We start from the raw sequence: 17881 nt of genomic DNA, 5'->3' as shown, positions 1-17881 counted from the left end.
AATACTTCCCAAAACCTTGCACCCCACTTTCTGGACAAGGTTTGGTAAAAAGCCTCACCAATTTGCCTAGGTGACTACAGACCCAGACCCTTGGATCCTAAGAACAATGAACAATCCTCCCAACACTTGCACCCCCCCCTTTCCAGGGAAATGTTGGATAAAAAGCCTCACCAATTTGCATAGGTGACCACAGACCCAAACCCTTGGATCTGAGAACAATGAAAAAGCATTCAGTTTTCTTACAAGAAGACTTTTAATAAAAATAGAAGTAATTAGAAATAAGAAATCCCCCCTGTAAAATCAGGATGGTAGATACCTTACAGGGTAATTAGATTCAAAACATAGAGAACCCCTCTAGGCAAAACCTTAAGTTACAAAAAAGATACACAGACAGAAATAGTTATTCTATTCAGCACAATTCTTTTCTCAGCCATTTAAAGAAATCATAATCTAACACGTACCTAGCTAGATTACTTACTAAAAGTTCTAAGACTCCATTCCTGGTCTATCCCCGGCAAAGACAGAATATAGACAGACACACAGACCCTTTGTTTCTCTCCCTCCTCCCAGCTTTTGAAAGTATCTTGTCTCCTCATTGGTCATTTTGGTCAGGTGCCAGCGAGGTTACCTTTAGCTTCTTAACCCTTTACAGGTGAGAGGAGATTTCCTCTGGCCAGGAGGGATTTTAAAGGGGTTTACCCTTCCCTTTATATTTATGACACAAGACATAGACAAAAGTCCATGAAATCTCCTTAAGATCTAAAATAGGATGAAATGCAACCACCAATTAGGACAGAGATATATTACAAAGGGACCTAGAGAATGAGAAAAACTCTTTGTGGCAGAGACCATGTCTTCCTATATGTTTGCAGAGCACCGAGCCCAGCAGGGCCACTGAGTGTTATTGTAATATACATATTAAATAATAACAACAACATTCTGCATTCATTCCTCAATAATTTCATGCTTTGCTTATTGCAATAGCCTCTTTACTGGACTCCCTGTTTCCTCTCTCCATCCTCTGCAGGGAAACATGCAGGCTAATACATCTTGAGGAAAATAGTCCAATACACAAATATTCAATCAGAGGAAGAAATCAGGAAGTAGCAATGCTGAAATAGACAGTAATAGTGGACAGAAAATTGGACCTGTGTTTGCAATAGGATATGGCAGCAAAAAGGCCAATGCAATTTTGGGCTGCATACACAGAAGCATCATATCAGGGGAGAGAGATTATTACCCCTTTCTACGAACTTGGTTGCAATAACCACCGGGCATATTGTATTCAGTTCTGGTCACCTTATTAATGGAAAAACACTGACAACCTAGGAGGAATTCTGAGAAGAGCTTCCAGAAATAGAGAGGTGGCAGGAGGGAATGACATCTGAGTAAATATGTAACAAACACCTTTATTACTTTTCTATTTCTTTACATAGAAGTAACAAGAGTTGACTAGGTGCAGAAGAAGAGGTGACTATAGATAGGAGTGATTACACTGCACAGCGAGCACCTCTTTGGAAGGTATATATAATGAAAAGCTAGACAAAAACATTTTTGTATATAAAAGGAGTTAACCTCAATGTCTCGTTGAATCAAATTCACCACTCCAAATTATTTTTAAAATGTCATGGATACATCTGCCAAAACAAATGAACCGTTGGGAAAAGTCTCTGTTGTAGATAAAATCTCCCACATGTGGTTGATCTGAAAGCCATTCTCCAAAGCATTGCAAGTAAAACTTGTATTGAATCTGAAGTAGCTTTTTTTTTTTTTTTTTTAGAATCCCATTAATGGAACGCTGCTGTCTTAAATTGCCAGCACTATTCATAAATAAGCAAGAGGATGGGTATGCAACATCTGGTAGTTCACCATAACCCATGACGAACATCGTATTTGCCTTCCCTGACACAGCCTGAGAATGGTTATGCTGCCAATCCAATTAACAGGGATAGAGGGGGAGGAGAAATAAATTACTAAAGAGTACAGGAATAAAGAGTTTGAAAGGGTATCCATTAGTGAAAAGTTCTAAAACCCCTTAAATTGTTATCATAGCTATTAGCAGCCCTTCAGCAGAAGTCTTAAGAGCATTATTATAGTAAAATGTTTATAACGTGTCATAAACATACACAATGCTTTACAGAACACAGATAAGACATGTTCCTTGCCCCAAGTGATTAGAATCTAAATAAAGTGAGAAAAGCAAATGCAGGATGAAACATAGGACAACAGTGCAAAAGAGGGTGCCCCTGAGCGCTACTATCGATCAGAATGTGGGAGGAGGGATTACTTAGAGATGTGGGGTTTACGCACAAATTTAAAGGAGAAAAGATGAAAAGTAATTTTCAGATAAACTGTGAGACTGGTACCAGACACAGGGGGAACAAAGCTGGGAATGGGAGATGTGACTAATCTGATTCTCATCTCACATCAGTTTTACCCTGATGTAGCTGTATTGACATCCATGAAGTTATTCCTGATTTGCATTGATGTAAATAAGGGAAAAATCCAACAGTAAGGAGAAAAGGCAAGAGGACTGGGAAGAGGTAAGTAAGAGCAGAGAAGTAGATGGATGCAAGAATAGATGTGATTTTGTGTCTCAAGATGAGGCATTTGAATTTTGTGTGTTAGGAGATAGGAAGTCAATGGAAGTTCAGGAGGAGCCAACATGACTGGAGCAGTGAGAGAAGAAGATGACTTTAACAAAGGATTTTTGGACAGACTGGCAGGGGACAGCTGGAAGGCAAGAAGGCCACACTAGAGGAGTTTATACTAATTAGTATGTTTCACTAACTCTTCTCTTCCAATTGCAACTATCAATAGTAAGAAAGTGGAGTGTGTACTCACCCTGTTCAAGACATCAGTTGCTACTTTTTATGTGTCTGGCAGGAATTAGAATGCTGGTATTAACAGATTTCAGAGTTGCAGCCGTGTGAGTCTGTATTAACAGAGGGTAACCAAATGTGCCTTTCACCCTTCTCGGGCACAGTCTGTTCCATTCAGGTTTTACACTGCAGATTTTTATTTTTCAGTTCAGGATTACTGATATTTTTTCAGCATAATCTATTTCAATATATTTCCCCAACCATTTACAACCCCATTACTTGGTTATACTGCCTTCCAACAGTTCCGAGGAACATCATCTGGCCAAATGTTGCTAATATAACTCTGAGGAAATTAACGGAAGTAAGGAAAGATGCAAGTTTCATACCTGGTTTTAAAACATCTTTGAATGGTACATGGGTTGTGCAAACCAAACTAAAAGAAAGTTACAAATAATCCCCCCTCCTGTTCCCTTTCCTTGCTTATATTACCATCTTCCACTATTAGAGCTAAGCTGAAGAAATGGTCATCAAGGATAAAAGCTTAACCGACTTAGGGCCCAGTTTTGTAAGTTGCTAAGATGAAGTGAGCTGTAGCTCACGAAAGCTTATGCTCAAATAAATTGGTTAGTCTCTAAGGTGCCACAAGTACTCCTTTTCTTTTTGCGAATACAGACTAACACGGCTGCTACTCTGAAACCTGTGAGTTCCAATTGACTACAGTGGGTGCTCAGCACTTCACAGGGGACATTTAGCACTTTGCAAGACTGGGCCCTTAGCAAATGTGTTGCTAGGCAGGACTTCCTGTCAGTAGGGAAAGGTTTAACTAATAAGATATTATGTGAGAGAGAAAATATCTTGTTCCAAAGAAGGCAGTTTTTATTGCTATATCTAATTCATTGCCTGCAGCCACACTGTGTCATGCTGTGATCTCAGCAGATCCTGTAAGCTATGCATTCATTCCTCCCTTCTGTAGGCTATTCAAAGCCATGCTGCTCTCTTAATTTGCCATTAACCTTCCTACCTGCACAATATTTATTTGATGTAATTGACTCAGGGCCCTTCAGCTGACTTTAAAAGTCCTCAAGAACCTGGAATCCTCCTACTGTCTCAAGTCAGGTTTTGGTGTACTTTCTAGCATATTTACTGTGCTCATGTAACATTTGACCACTAGTACTTTCATTTCCATATTCAAATTATAGAGCTGCTCATTTGGGCCCCCTGCGGCAGAACTGATCTTCCTTGCAGCTAAAATGATCTTCCCCGCTTGCCTCTCCAAGCTTGTCATCCCTTCTAATGCAATTTCTCCACTGGCTTCCTATCTTGCACATCATTTCCACTCCTGCTCTCATCAGTACTTGCAACACCTTGGTTCCATCAGTCAATCCCGCCTCACACTCCATTCAGTCCCTTCCTTCAGCATTGGTGAGGCCTCATCTGGAGTACTGTGTCCAGTTTTGGGTCCCACACTACAAGAAGGATGTGGAAAAATTGGAAAGAGTCCAGTGGAGGGCAACAAAAATTATTAGGAGGCTGGAGCACATGATTTATGAGGAGAGGCTGAGGGAACTGGGATTATTTAGTCTGCAGAAGAGAAGAATGAGGGGGGATTTGATAGCTGCTTTCAACAACCTGAAAGGGGGTTCCAAAGAGGATGGATCTAGGCTGTTCTCAGTGGTAGCAGATGACAGAACAAGGAGTAATGGTCTCAAGTTGCAGTGGGGGAGGTTTAGGTTGGATGTTAGGAAATACTTTTCCACTAGGAGGGTGGTGAAGCACTGGAATGGTTTACCTAAGGAGGTGGTGGAATCTCCTTCCTTAGAGGTTTTTAAGGTCAGGCTTGACAAAGCCCTGGCTGGGATGATTTAATTGGGGATTGGTCCTGCGTTGAGCAGAGGATTGGACTAGATGACCTCTTGAGGTCCCTTCCAACCCTGATATTCTATGATTCTCCTGAGATCATCCTCATGCCTTCTTTCATGTGGCCTCATGCCTGGAATGCCCCATTCACTATGCCAAGTGTCATCCCATCCTTCCCTGAAATCGCTCCTCAAAGTTTACTTCTTCCCACAAAGGTAACCCATGTTAGAAAAGACCATCCAGGTCACCTCACTGCATTGCCTCTGCTTTATTTTATTTTTTTAGTTTGTAAGCTCTCTGAGGCAGGAACCATGTCTCCCTATGTGCTTTGAACAACACTGAGCACACACTAAATAATAGTAATATAGTTCAGGCTCCTCCTCACTTATAAGGCTTGCATCATGCCTCCCTGTCTACATCTCAACCCTTGTTTCCTCTGACCCCTCTCTTGTGTGCTATGTTTTGCCAGCTAATCCGGTCATACCCTCCCCTTCATCATCATCTCTCACATTCATGACTAGAGCTGCGTGATTTTTCACTTCACTTAGCAGATCTAAAAAACTGAAAAAAAATATTTTGGGTTGACTGAAAAAAAAATCAAAATTTTCAGTGAACCGAAAAGTAAAAAAAAATCATTTTGTGTAGAACGAAATATTTTGTTCGACCAGACACAAAACGTTTTGTTTTGATTTTTTAAAGAAACTTTTATATTTTAAAAATAAAACTGAAGTAAATTTTTGAACCAAAACATCATTTTGAACAGAGAAATTTAAGTGCTTTGTTTCAAAAATGTCAAAAGGAAACATTTTGATTTTTCTGCCACTCTCCACCTTTTGGTTTCTCCCCCTCCCCTCTCCCCACCCCGCCAAAACAATTTGGCAAAATCTATTTCACAAAATGTTTCAGTCAACCTGAATCTTAATTTTTGGGTGATAAAAAGTTTTGGTCAAAAAATTCATTCAGCTCTGTTCATGACTGTCTACCATAATATCAGGCTAAACCTCATATTTCCTGTGTCTACACTGAAATCAATGGGACTGCACAGGGATCAGCTCTAGAGGATCAGGGATATGTTTGGGGTGTAACCTACTCCCCCACCCCTCATAGTAAAACTGGCCATAAAGTGCTGTAAAATGAAAAGCGTAAACAAGTTGAAAATGTTTTCCCCCACTCAATTAGTTGCACTTAAAAAAAAAAAAAAGAGTTTCTTCCACTTTGAAAGATTCTAGTGGTTTGAGAGATGTTCCACTCACTTAAAATGGGGAATACCAGTGGAAACAGCAATATCTTTCAAAATGGAAGGAACCTTTTAAGCACAAGCACTGTAACTTTTTTCAGTTAGAGTGATTTTAGGTGTTACTTTTGAGTATAGAGGATAAAATTTGCAGACAGAAAGGTGAATTTCAGATTGATGGTGTTTAATCTTGTACACTTGCACAGGTGATTGGCATTAGGGTGCTGAAACAGAATTAATTAACATAGAACTGCTTACAAAATCCTTTTGGTGATCAAAGGCTTGCCAGGCTAAACATGCCGTGATTAAACAGGGGGTGTAGCAAACCTGACAGCTATGCAATCGTGCCATTCCTTTCCCCTTGTGGTGACTTCTGAGCTAGATTCCTTTTCCTGTATCTGACACCTACACCAGAAAAGGCAAACACTCAAATTAGCACAGAGCTGGAAGTAAAGCAGGAAGTGGTTACATTTACTATATACTGGGCCCAGTCCTTCAAAGTGCCATCAATTCTCATGGACACCAATGTGTGCTAACAGTGTTCAGTACCTGTCTTAGCAGCTGTCTCAATCAGGTGCATTAAATCATTTGAGTGAAACTGACATGTGTAGGTTATTTCTACACAATTGTGTGTGTTCTTTCAGGGAACAGTAAATACCCACCAAGGAATATGTGCAAGAACTTTTCCAGATTCATATAGCAGAAATCTAATCTCTACAATTTCCTGACAAATGTCCACAATGCTCCATTAATCCTTTACTTTCTGCCTATAGTGAGGTACCAAAGTGACCTGTGTGGACCTTTTCCAAAAGTCTTCTGCTTTCAGTGGTAGTGAGGAGGAATCTCACTGATAGCATTTGTATAGAGTTAAGTCAGAAGAAAATCATGGATCATCTTCAATACTAGTTAAACCTGACTTCCTACCATGGAAAAATGCACAAGCCCCTATCCAAAAATCAGATCTGGTACAGAAGCCAAAGGGGGAGAGGTTGTTTTGTTGTTGTTTTTTTAATCTAGCCTTATGTCATGCATATTCAGTAATTGATACCTCAGTATAATATTTTTCATCAACACCTTCATCCTGGTTTAGAACGATGATTAAATCTCCCAACGCCGCTGTGATAAGTAGATATCATTACACGCATTGCTGTGGCACATCCTAAAAGGGGAACCTTCCTCCTTCATCGCTCACTAGCGCCTTTAAGTGTACATGTGGGATGCACCACATAGTCTCTGCACCACTTCCTCACCAGCCTCTCCAGCAGTGCATGGGGACGACAGAGTGGAAGTCTTGTTGCAGCTGCAGACCGCCTCTCTCCCCACCAGAGAGGAGTTTAACTTTGTTTTCCTAACGCATATTTTTCTTTAAGCCTTGTAGATTTAAGTTTCACAGACAGAAAGATCTCCAGGTGGTAGCCAAATTAAGAAAATCTCTCTCTCTCTCTTTATTTATTTATTTGGTGAAAAGCGTATACGAAAGAGCCATGTACCACTTTGAAAAGGTAAAAGAAACAGAGCCATTTCTTAGGCAATAGCAGGTTGTTTATTTCCTATTCTCTTTTGCCTTGGTTTCTATTACCTGGAAACTTTTATTTTATTATCCATTTGGCAATATAGTACAGATACATAGAGATCAAGTAAAAAAATAGACATTTTCATTCACAGTATTTCCACTCCATTATCTTTTTAGAGCCATGCATTATGCTTTTCTAAATTGCAGTAGGAAATAAAAGAGAATGTTGCTTTTACGTTATAAAATGTCAGTATCTAGTTACGTTAACTTGGAATGAGTGAATGCAGGAAAAACTTGTAGCACTAGCAGCCTATGAAGAGATATTACCACCACCAAGGGTTATTTACAAAGGTGAAAAGTTGGTTAGAGTTATTAGACTCTTCCATGCAACAATTAAACTAACACAGCTGACAGAAAATCACTTCATTTTCTCAGTGTTTTTTGCTAACCTATTCTGACTATTAATGGGTCTTATAATAACAGAGTAAATTGGTTTCAACATTATTATTTATTATGTGTATTACCATAGCATCTAGAGCCCTAGTCATGAACCAGGACTCCACTGATGGTCCCTACCCCAAACAGCTTACAATCTAATGTATAACTATCTCAGCATCACATAACGAGATCTGGTTCAAACCAGATAAAGTAAAGAAGTAAAGACTCAGTATAGACCCACTACCTTAAAGTGGATATTGAAAATACAGGGTCAGATTTTCAAGCCCTATTCTATTCTAGGGAGCAGATGGGCATCCATGAATGCTGAAACAAGTGATTCAGTATTCTGATTGGTAGCAGTCAACACAGTAATGCATGCATATCAGTCCCAACAAATACAGGAGCCAACTACATCAATCATGAGGCAGCTGGGTCAAGAAGCATTTACACTAACAAGTGTGGACAATGCTCCAGAAACCCCTGCCCCAGCTGTGGCTGGCCTGCAAAGTACATTTTGGAGAAGACTGGAGTGAGGCGCAACACTTGGCTATGTCTTTTCCCCTGCTTGTGCAACACAGGCGTAGTATGGTATGATCCAGTCTCCCTCTAGTGACTGACTCAAATGATTATAAGAGCTGTTAATTCCTCATGGCTAAAGGAATTCTGCCTTGGCAACAGCACCAGTGCTAGTGCTATGATGCTTAGGTTCCAGGTCTAGTATCCACAGATGACTGTGCTGTTTTATATGCATGTAGCCATGATATGCTGCAAAAAGGCATGCCAGGTGCAACTGGAACTCCTGCAGAGCTAGATCCTAGCTTGCCTAACAGGGGCAGTATGTAAAATAGTTGCTTAGTACTCGTGAATTTGACTAGAGGCTGACCTCTAACAGCCAGCTATTTATTCACAACTAAAGGAGGCTTTTGGTGCTGAAGGTCCTGGGTCCAATCCCTGTGGACATCCAGGGTGCCCGCATGTATGTGTGACATACACATTTGTGAAGTGGATGGCCTGAATTTGATCCAAAATATACAAATACACTGCATATTATTTTCTCTGTGTGTGTGTGTGTGTGTGTGCACACGCATATGTATGCACTTGCATGTGTGCACAAACACAGAAAACCAAGAAGACATCAACATAAATCATTCTAATCTCCATGGAAAACTTAAGGCTTCAAACAACATTTAAAAATCGATCAGTTTTAAAATATTCATCCTGGTTCCCCACGCAAAACCAGAACAGAAGACATTTGCACAGAGGAAGGAAGTGAACATCAAGGAGTGCCAAAAATTCTTTCCCTAAGAACACATAGGATCTGGTGTTCCATCATAGCTATTCCTAGCACTAGACCACTGGTGGGCAATCTGCGGCCCACAGGCCGCACGTGGCCCGTCAGGGTAATCCGCTGGCAGGCTGCGATAGTTTGCTTATGTTGACTGTCCGCAGGCACGGCCGCCTGCAGTTCCCAGTGACCGCAGTTCACCGTTCTCAGCCAATGGGAGCTGCGGGAAGTGGCATGGGCTGGCCACCGCTTCCCGCAGCTCCCATTGGCCGGGAATGGCGAACCGCGGCCACTAGGAGCTGCAGACAGCCGTGCCTGTGGACGGTCAATGTAAACAAACTGTTTTGCAGCTCGCCAACGGATTACCCTGACGGGCTGTGTGCTGCCCACCACTGCACTAGACAGACTCACTTTCCCAGCCTGCCGCACTCTCTGGTTTGCCCACAATTCCCCTTTTTATGTAGGGAACCACTCTGCTCTGTGACAGGCATAGGGCTGCAGCGCCCACCTGAAAGAAGACCCTCTGATGCCTCACTCCATTCCCCTGAAAAGCAGAAACATGGTATGTTTATATTACAGCCGCTATAGTGTCAGAACTACGGCGCTGCCACTGGGGTGCTGTCGTGTAGCTGCTTCCTACAGCAATGAAAAGGGGTTTTTTTGATGCAGTTAATCCACCTGTTTAAGAGGCAGTAGTTAAATCAATGGAAGAAGAGCTCTGTATAAGCTCGAAAGTCTGTCTCTCTCACCCACGGAAGTTGGTTCAATAAAAGATATTACCTCACCCACCTGGTCTCTCTAATCTACTGGGGCCAACACAGCTACAGCAACACTGCATACTTTTCCTGATAAAACCATCTTTGTGTTCCTAACTAGGTTATTGAATCTACCCCAAATGAAACAATTAGCATCTAATTCATTTATTCAGTCAAGCCTGGACACTCCAGGACAAAGGACTCAGCATCTAGCAGCACATCAAATAATCCAGGCTTCATCTGAAGCATATCTAAAAGGTGTATGTTTAGAAGTTTTGTGTATGTAAGAGACACTGGAATACTAATACTCACTGGATAATTTCATGCTCTCAGTAAACCAAGTGAGTGCCCTATATAGATGATACATAGATTTTAAGCCCAAATTTTCTGACCTCTTGATTAACACAAGCCAGATAATTTCATCCAATTACTCCTGTATTGAGCCCAATAATTTGTGTTTGACTAAAGCGTATCTTCCAGAAAGGCATCCAGTAATGATCTGAAGACTTCAGGTGCTGGAAAATCAATCACTTCCCTTGGTAGTTTGTTACAATGGATAATCACCCTCCCTGTTAAATAATTGTGCTTTATTTCTAATTTCAATTTGTCTAGCTTTAGCTCCCTGTGATTGGTTTGGCTTATGCCTGTATCTGCTAGATTAAAGTGCATTTTAGTACCAAATATTTTCTCCCCATGAAGGTACTTACCAACCAAGTCACCTCTTGATTTTCTTTTAAACAAACTGAGCTCCATAAGTCTCTCACTGTAAAGGATTTTCTCCAGCATTCAAATAACTCTTTTCTCCATGCTCTCCAAGTTTTCAACATCATTTTTAAAATGGGGACAGCAGGACAGGATGCAATATTCCAATACCTGTCTCACCAATGCCATTTACAGAGGTAAAATCACCTCCCCACCCCTACTCATTACTTCCCTGTTTATACATCCAAAAATCACATTCACCCTTTTTTCCACAGCATTGCACTGGGAGTTCATGTTCACTTGTTTGTCCAATAGGACCCCTAAATCATTTTTCAATCACTGCTTTTCAGAAAAGAGTCCCCCACATTCTGTTGATATGGCCTGCATAACTTCTTCCTTGATGTATAACCTTGCCTTTGGCTTTATTAAGACACATTTTATTTAAATGGGCCTAGATTCCAAGTGACCCAGGTAGTCCTGTCCTCATCATTATTTACCACTTTGACAATCTTTGTATCATTCACAGAAAGATTTTAACAGCAATCATTTTATATTTACTTCAAGCCCATTGATTAAAATAACAAATAGCTTCTGGTCTAGTACCAATCCCTGCAGAACCCCACTACAAACACCCCTAGTAGATGTTTCTACATTGACAACTACTTTTGAGATCTATCAGACAGTTCTTAATCCATTTAATGTGAGCTTTATTTATATTGTACTTTGATTTTTTTTTAAACAGAATGCCATACAGTACTAAGTCAAATGCCTTACAAAAATCTAAATGTTCTACATCTATGCAGTTACTTTTAGCAACTAAACTTGCAAACTCATCAAAAATGAAATAAGGTTTGACAAAGGAGTGATAAACATCCTTTGGAACTAAGGATCTTTACCATGCATCCATTTTATTATGATCAACTTTCATGCATTAAAGAGGTCTGTTTCCTGAAATCTTTAAATATATTAAATTTCCTGGAAGCTGATGGAATAATGTTTCACACTTGTCTAGGACCATTTATCCAAAGATCTCAAAACAATTTACAAACACTAACTGGTTAGGGTCACAACACACTGTTAGGTCGGTATATGTTATAAAGGACAGCAATATATAAACTGAGGGGCTATAGGGCTGTTCATGTCTACAAAGCAGCAAACTAGATATGACAGTGGAGACCCAGCTCCAATGGTGAAGATTCCAGCACAGGCTTTGAGAGGGAAGAGGAAGAGGCTCCCTGTGCTTTCTTCCCCACCATGTATACCTGCCTATATTAAAATCCTAGTCTGTCAATCAGCATAACTAAAAATGAAAAATAAACACAAGCACAACCATGTATACCTGCCTATATTAAAATCCTAGTCTGTCAATCAGCATAACTAAAAATGAAAAATAAACACAAGCACAAACAAAGAAATAAAAACAATCAACCAAAGACTTTGACTGATGTGCTGAGTCACTGCAATGTTTCTTGAATTATACAGAAAACCGTGAAGTTTATTTGAGAAATACCATTTCTGTCAACACTCTCACACTCATTTCTTTCATGTGAAATAAGCCTTAAACTCTGTGACTCTGTAAATGATATAGTTCCCTTTGATTTTTTGCATGTTTGGAAATTTATATTCTTTCTCCTGTTGTTTTCCTAATTACACATTCACCCAAGAGACCACAAAGTCTACTTTGGATGCCGTTCCGAACATTCAAATAAATATTATGTGGATGGGTTTAATATATTTATTTGGCCTTGGTTATGACTTTTTTTTTAAAGCAGCTATACCCAGAGGAGGAGAAGGGGGTTCCAGCTTCTTATTCAAACAGTATATTTATTAGTTGCTATGTGTATATTTAAAATTAAAAAACTATTATATATTAAAAAAACTTGGAGAAAAAAGAATCATTCAAATTATTCTTTGCTTTAAAAAGAAAGAAAGAAAGAAAGAAAGAAAGAAAGAAAGAAAGAAAGAAATTCCATACATGTTAAACAGTAAGGTAGTGACCTAAACATACACCATCCATAAAATTCAGACATAAAATTTATCAGTTACTCTTGTACTTAACCAAGTCATTCTGCTCAGAGATTGCAGAAGCCTTCCAGCTATCCATAAATATATGGAGCATACTGTGTGTGCTGCAAAGCCTCAATCTCATCAGATAGACTGTATGCAAATACTATATGCCTGTATTTTATTACCAGTGTGCTATGCAAATACAGAAAGCCTTGTCCTTACAAAAATATATCAGAGCGCAGGAATTCCTCAATTAGCTTCGCCAACCTTGTCAGTCTGATGGGACTAGGGAATATCTTTTGATTCTTTGGTGACAGAAAACACACATCAGCTGGTAAAATTCTCTTATTTCCATTCATGTTTCTAGCAGAAAGACACCATATGACATTAAACTGTAATTGATTCTTGAAAGATTACTCACTATCGCTACATTACCATTGTATCATTGAAAATTATTGTGATAACAGATGACAAGTATGTTAGCCTCTGCTCTTCAGTCCTATGAGTTGCAATGTAAGCTACTATACTTCAAGGATGCACATTAAGGCAACAAAACAAAAACACACCTCAGGGAGAATTCAGAAATCCGTATGGAAGCAAAAATAAGCAAAATAGTGAGGATTAATAGGCACAGAAGAAGCTTACTCCTGATCAAAAGGGGAATGAAGACAAAAAAGATAGTGGAAAGAAAAATAAGTTGTGTGCACTTACCTTTGGCAACGCATATTTTGGTAGCTTCATCTGTATGAAGTCATTTCGACGGTAAGAGACATAATATTTAGTCCGATTTGCTGCTGATGTCTATGCAAAGAAACAAATGGAATACTAGGATTAGTTTGGCACTAAACCCAATTGTCCATAAAGACACAAACATATTTTTTGTTACAATTTAAACATACATGCAATATTAGTATTGTATTGTATTCATTTCCACTATCACAGTATCTAGACATTCCTGCAGTAGTGGTACTGCAGACTACTGATTAAAGACCAGGTAGAGTTTACTCTCAGCTAATAGCAGGGGGTTGCATGTAGCTATGTCACCCCCGGAACAGACAACAGGTTCCAACAATCATAATTTCCTCCTTTGTTTTGCAGAAAGAAGTAATCTGCTACTGGTATAGACTTCTCCTCCTCTGCTGGCTGGTGCACGGGGACGCCATCCTTTCCTTACCCCCAGCCCATCTCCCCACTAATGTCTCACTCTGTGGGCAGCTCATTCTTCTGCTCTCACAACCTGCTGCATGGGCACAGAGGGCAAGAGACACTCATCCTACAGAGGCAGAGGAGGATATAAACTGGAAGTGAATACTAGTATCTTTTAAAACTTGTTTGCAGTGCTGTTATAGCCATGTTGATCCCACGATATGAGAGAGACAAGGTAGGTGAGGTAATATCTTTTACTGGACCATCTTCTGATGGTGGAAAGTACAAGCTCTCAAGTTTCACAGTGCTCTTCTTCAGGTCTGGGGAAGGTAACCAGAGTGTCTGAGCTAAATACTAGATGGAATAAATTGTTAAGCATTAGGGATCCACACAATTCTCCTGTAGGAGACCACTTCAAATGAAGTAGGCAATTAAGGGTTAGCAGTGGGGTAACAAACCAAAAATCCAGTGTATCTGCTGAGTCCATGATTTTTGGTGTCTAGAAGAGTTATGAATTTAAATTTCCAGGCTCGCCTTTTGAAATTGTTGTGCACGTTTCCTTTGAGGATGATGACGGAGAGGTCAGATGTGGAGTGATCACTTTGCAAAAAAAGAGTGTTCTCCACGGGTGATAGGGTGTTTTTATCTTTTATCATTTTTCTGTAGAAGTTCATTTGAGGGCACAGTGATTGACTGGTTTCACCCACATAGTTGTTGTTGGGGCATCTTGGGTGAAGCATACCACATGTTGTGATAGGTATGTGTATGATCAGGAATCTTGTGGGAAGATATTGATCATCATTGCAGTGGAGATGTCTGCCGGTTTTGCATCTGTTGTTCTGGAAGGGTCTGGTGCCACTTTGAGTTGGTGTGTCCTGGTCTGTGGGGAGCTTGCTTCCAACAATGAGCTTAGCAGGTTGTTTCAAGGTCAGAAAAGTGGATTCAGGAAAGATTTTTTTCAGGATGTTGTTCCTGTCCAATATGTGTTGTAACTGTTTGATGATATTGTATGAGTTCCACTGTGACCCCTACAAAATCATGGACTCAGAGACAATGGTTTTATGGCTCGTTACAAGCATTTGTAGCACACCGCACTGCCTTCTAATCCCTAAATGCCTACGTTATTTTAAGTGATCTCCTACAGCACGTGTGAATCCCTTATGCTTAATTATGTGTTCCAACTTGTATTTAGCTCAGACACTCAGGTTACCTTCCCCAGACTAGAAGAGGAGCTCTGTGAAGCCTGAAAGCTTGTATCTTCCACCAACAGAAGCTGGTCCAATAAAAAATACTACCTCACCTACCATGTCTCTCTTTTAAAACTGCTATTCCAAGTGCACTATTCAAACAGAACACAAGAGGCTGAATAAATCATAATGTAAGGTTTATATAAAGCATTCTGAATCCCTATATTGGACAAGCATTTTCTAGCTAAAATCAATCATTTTCTGGCACAAGTCTCCCAGAAGTGCCATGGTTGATAACAGTGCAACATTTAACGTATTGGTGCAGTGGTGATTTTGAAAATAGGTTAACTGTATCCTATAGGCCCAATTCTAGCTTCATCAATATGGGTGACACTCCTTTTGCTCTGAATATAGACCTTTCACCTGTGTAACGGAGGGCATAATTGGGCCCCCATGTAAACAATCCAGAAGCCCTGAAAAGATTTCCCCTAAATAGAAAACAAAGCACAAGCAGCTACTGAATGGAAAATTAGCATGGAGATGTTCTCCATTTCCACCTTTCTCCCCTGATGTCATACCAGACATATTGATATTTGCAAGCCTTGCCTTTCCTTGCAGTTATTAGAACAACAACAGAAGGGTCTTTTTCAAAGTAGCATCATATCTGTATTAAGTTCTGATGGATTAAAACAACGAAGTGACAGTGTGTACCCTATTGTACCTCACTATCATGAATTTAGGGCCAGTTCCTTCACTGGGGTAAACTGGCACATTTCCATTGAAGACAATGGTGCTCCATCAAATTATGCTAGCAGATAATTCGGCCCTTAGTAAATAATATTTCACATTTTCCAAAACACTTCTCTGCAGCCGTGGTTAGCACCACTGGCTTCTCCCCCTAGGTAACAGCAATTCAGCCAATGACTCTAGATTTATCAAAAGTTATTGCTTCATAAATTAACAGTAACAGACTGATTTAAAAAAAGGTAAAATTAAAATATATAACTTTTTTCTCTGGTTTATTACCGTGCGAAGAAAAACCATTTTGTAGGTCAGCAGCACTAATGGCCAAACTTTGTGCCTTTAGTTAGAAGATATACCTAGCATCCAAATCCCTGTCTTTGCTACTTTTCTTCTGCATTGAGACAGGTGGACTCATGCATCTAGAGGAGGCTGGGATCCCTTATTAAATCCAACGCCATGCACTGAACAATTATTCAGGTCCTTCTTTTCCCTCTTTTCAACCTTTATCCCTGCCTTGTGTAGAGGGGGGGATATCCTGAATCAAAATAATAAAGTTACCCATCTGACAAAGCCACCTCCATTGTGGCAGGGAAAAGGTTTTTAAGGCAGCTTTCCTATTTCTCAGAAAATATGTGGCAATTTCTACCCCAAGCTCTCAAACGAAGCTTGATTAATGCAGAAGAAAATCTTGGTTGCCATAGTAGAAGCTGGCTTAAAGGGCGAATGTGCAGTGAACCCTTCTGGCCTCAGTCTTCTCTACCTCAGCTGTCTCAGAAAAGGCATCCCCCAGAGCATAGGAAGGGGTGATGGATAAAAACATCACAATGTGGTGGCTATATGGAAGGCAGCTACTAAGGCAATGTAATTCCTGAAGGAACACCTTTGTCCAATTCATGAAAAATACACAGAAAAGCTAAGTTTTAATGTATTATTCAAAATAAACTTTTAGGAATAAATGCTGGGGATTTTACTCAGATGAAACACCTATTTAAATCAGTTGGTGTTTGCCATAGTTGAAACTAATTGAGGACCCTGGGATTCGGCCCTAGAGCATCACATACTTAATTACGTGTTTAAAAAAAGGAATTGGTTCGAAAAACAAACTATGCTGAAACATGCAAATTTGAGCTTTGCCTGGTAAAAATAGAACTGATGCATGACCGCCGATCTAGCTGCCTGAATATTTTAAATGTAACAACGAACTGAACAGTGGCCATTTCCACACTTCTTTCCTGTCCATCTCCTTTTTTGTAGCATAACAAACACGAAGCCTTTCAGAATGTGAGCTGTTAACTGAGAGAAAACCAAACCCCTTCCATTTTTTTTATTTTTGTTCAATACCAGTCTTATCCATCATATTAAACAGTAAATATAGGTTTCCTGGTCTTTCAAGTGAAATCAGGTCCTTGTGGCTGGTGTGGAATTACTGCAGGGAAACAAAGCTGGAGACTCATCTGATGCTGCCTAGTCCGAGTAATTAGAGTGGAGTGACAGCTTTTCCTTATTACACAAAAGCTATGACGGTGCTAGTATGACAACAGCTTTATGTTCTGTGCTTTACAACTGCAACATTATCAGGGTATTTGGTGCTCTGGGAGACATCCATTTGGTTTCCTCTCCCAGTATTAGTCCCGAACTCCATGAAGCTGGAAGTGTAAGAAGGAATGGTTCCTGGCCTGAAGAACTCACATTCATCTAGGGCCATGTCTACACTAGGTTTGTTTTACAGTGATCCAGTGAATGATAGACACTATATCAGTGAGATTTACTGCAAACACTATGAGAGGAAACACTGATAGGATGTATTCCTCCCATGGAATAAGTGCACGTCACTTCCACTACCATCAATAAGGGCCAATTCAGCGGGAGATGAGAATACACTATTTATTGTATAACTTTGTTGGTAGTGGTTTTCTGTTACCTTTCAGTTGATATGGGTAGATTTCCAGTTCATTCCTCTGTGCTGTGCCTGCCCGTTTCTGGCATCAGATCTGCCTACTGCCTACAATATTGCCTACAAATATGTACTGTCCTAAGATAACACAGATGCTTGAAGAGAAAACTACCTGTGTCTTGCTGAGCACAGCAGTCTGGAAGTGCACATGGAGAGAAACACTTCTCACCATCTACTAACTGTGAAATGAATTTTAAAACGTGCCTGGTGGGAGCCACCTTTAAGCAAAATGGCTGC

The 17881-nt window shown here is 40.0% G+C and overlaps 1 protein-coding gene across 5 annotated transcripts in view; it reads right to left on the bottom strand.

The window, feature by feature from the left end:
- The window catches only part of SORCS2 (sortilin related VPS10 domain containing receptor 2), an 806006-nt gene that overhangs the window by 100740 nt on the left and 687385 nt on the right, over positions 1 to 17881 (bottom strand). For all 5 annotated transcript variants that reach the window (XM_074951738.1, XM_074951740.1, XM_074951739.1 and 2 more), the window contains exon 8: positions 13325 to 13414. In XM_074951738.1, coding sequence (XP_074807839.1) covers positions 13325 to 13414 — 90 coding nt within the window. The remainder of the gene's footprint in view (positions 1 to 13324; positions 13415 to 17881) is intronic.

Source organism: Natator depressus, chromosome 4 (genome assembly GCF_965152275.1).
Source record: "Natator depressus isolate rNatDep1 chromosome 4, rNatDep2.hap1, whole genome shotgun sequence".
Taxonomy (NCBI): domain Eukaryota; kingdom Metazoa; phylum Chordata; order Testudines; family Cheloniidae; genus Natator; species Natator depressus.
This window is presented reverse-complemented; position numbering and strand designations above follow the sequence as displayed.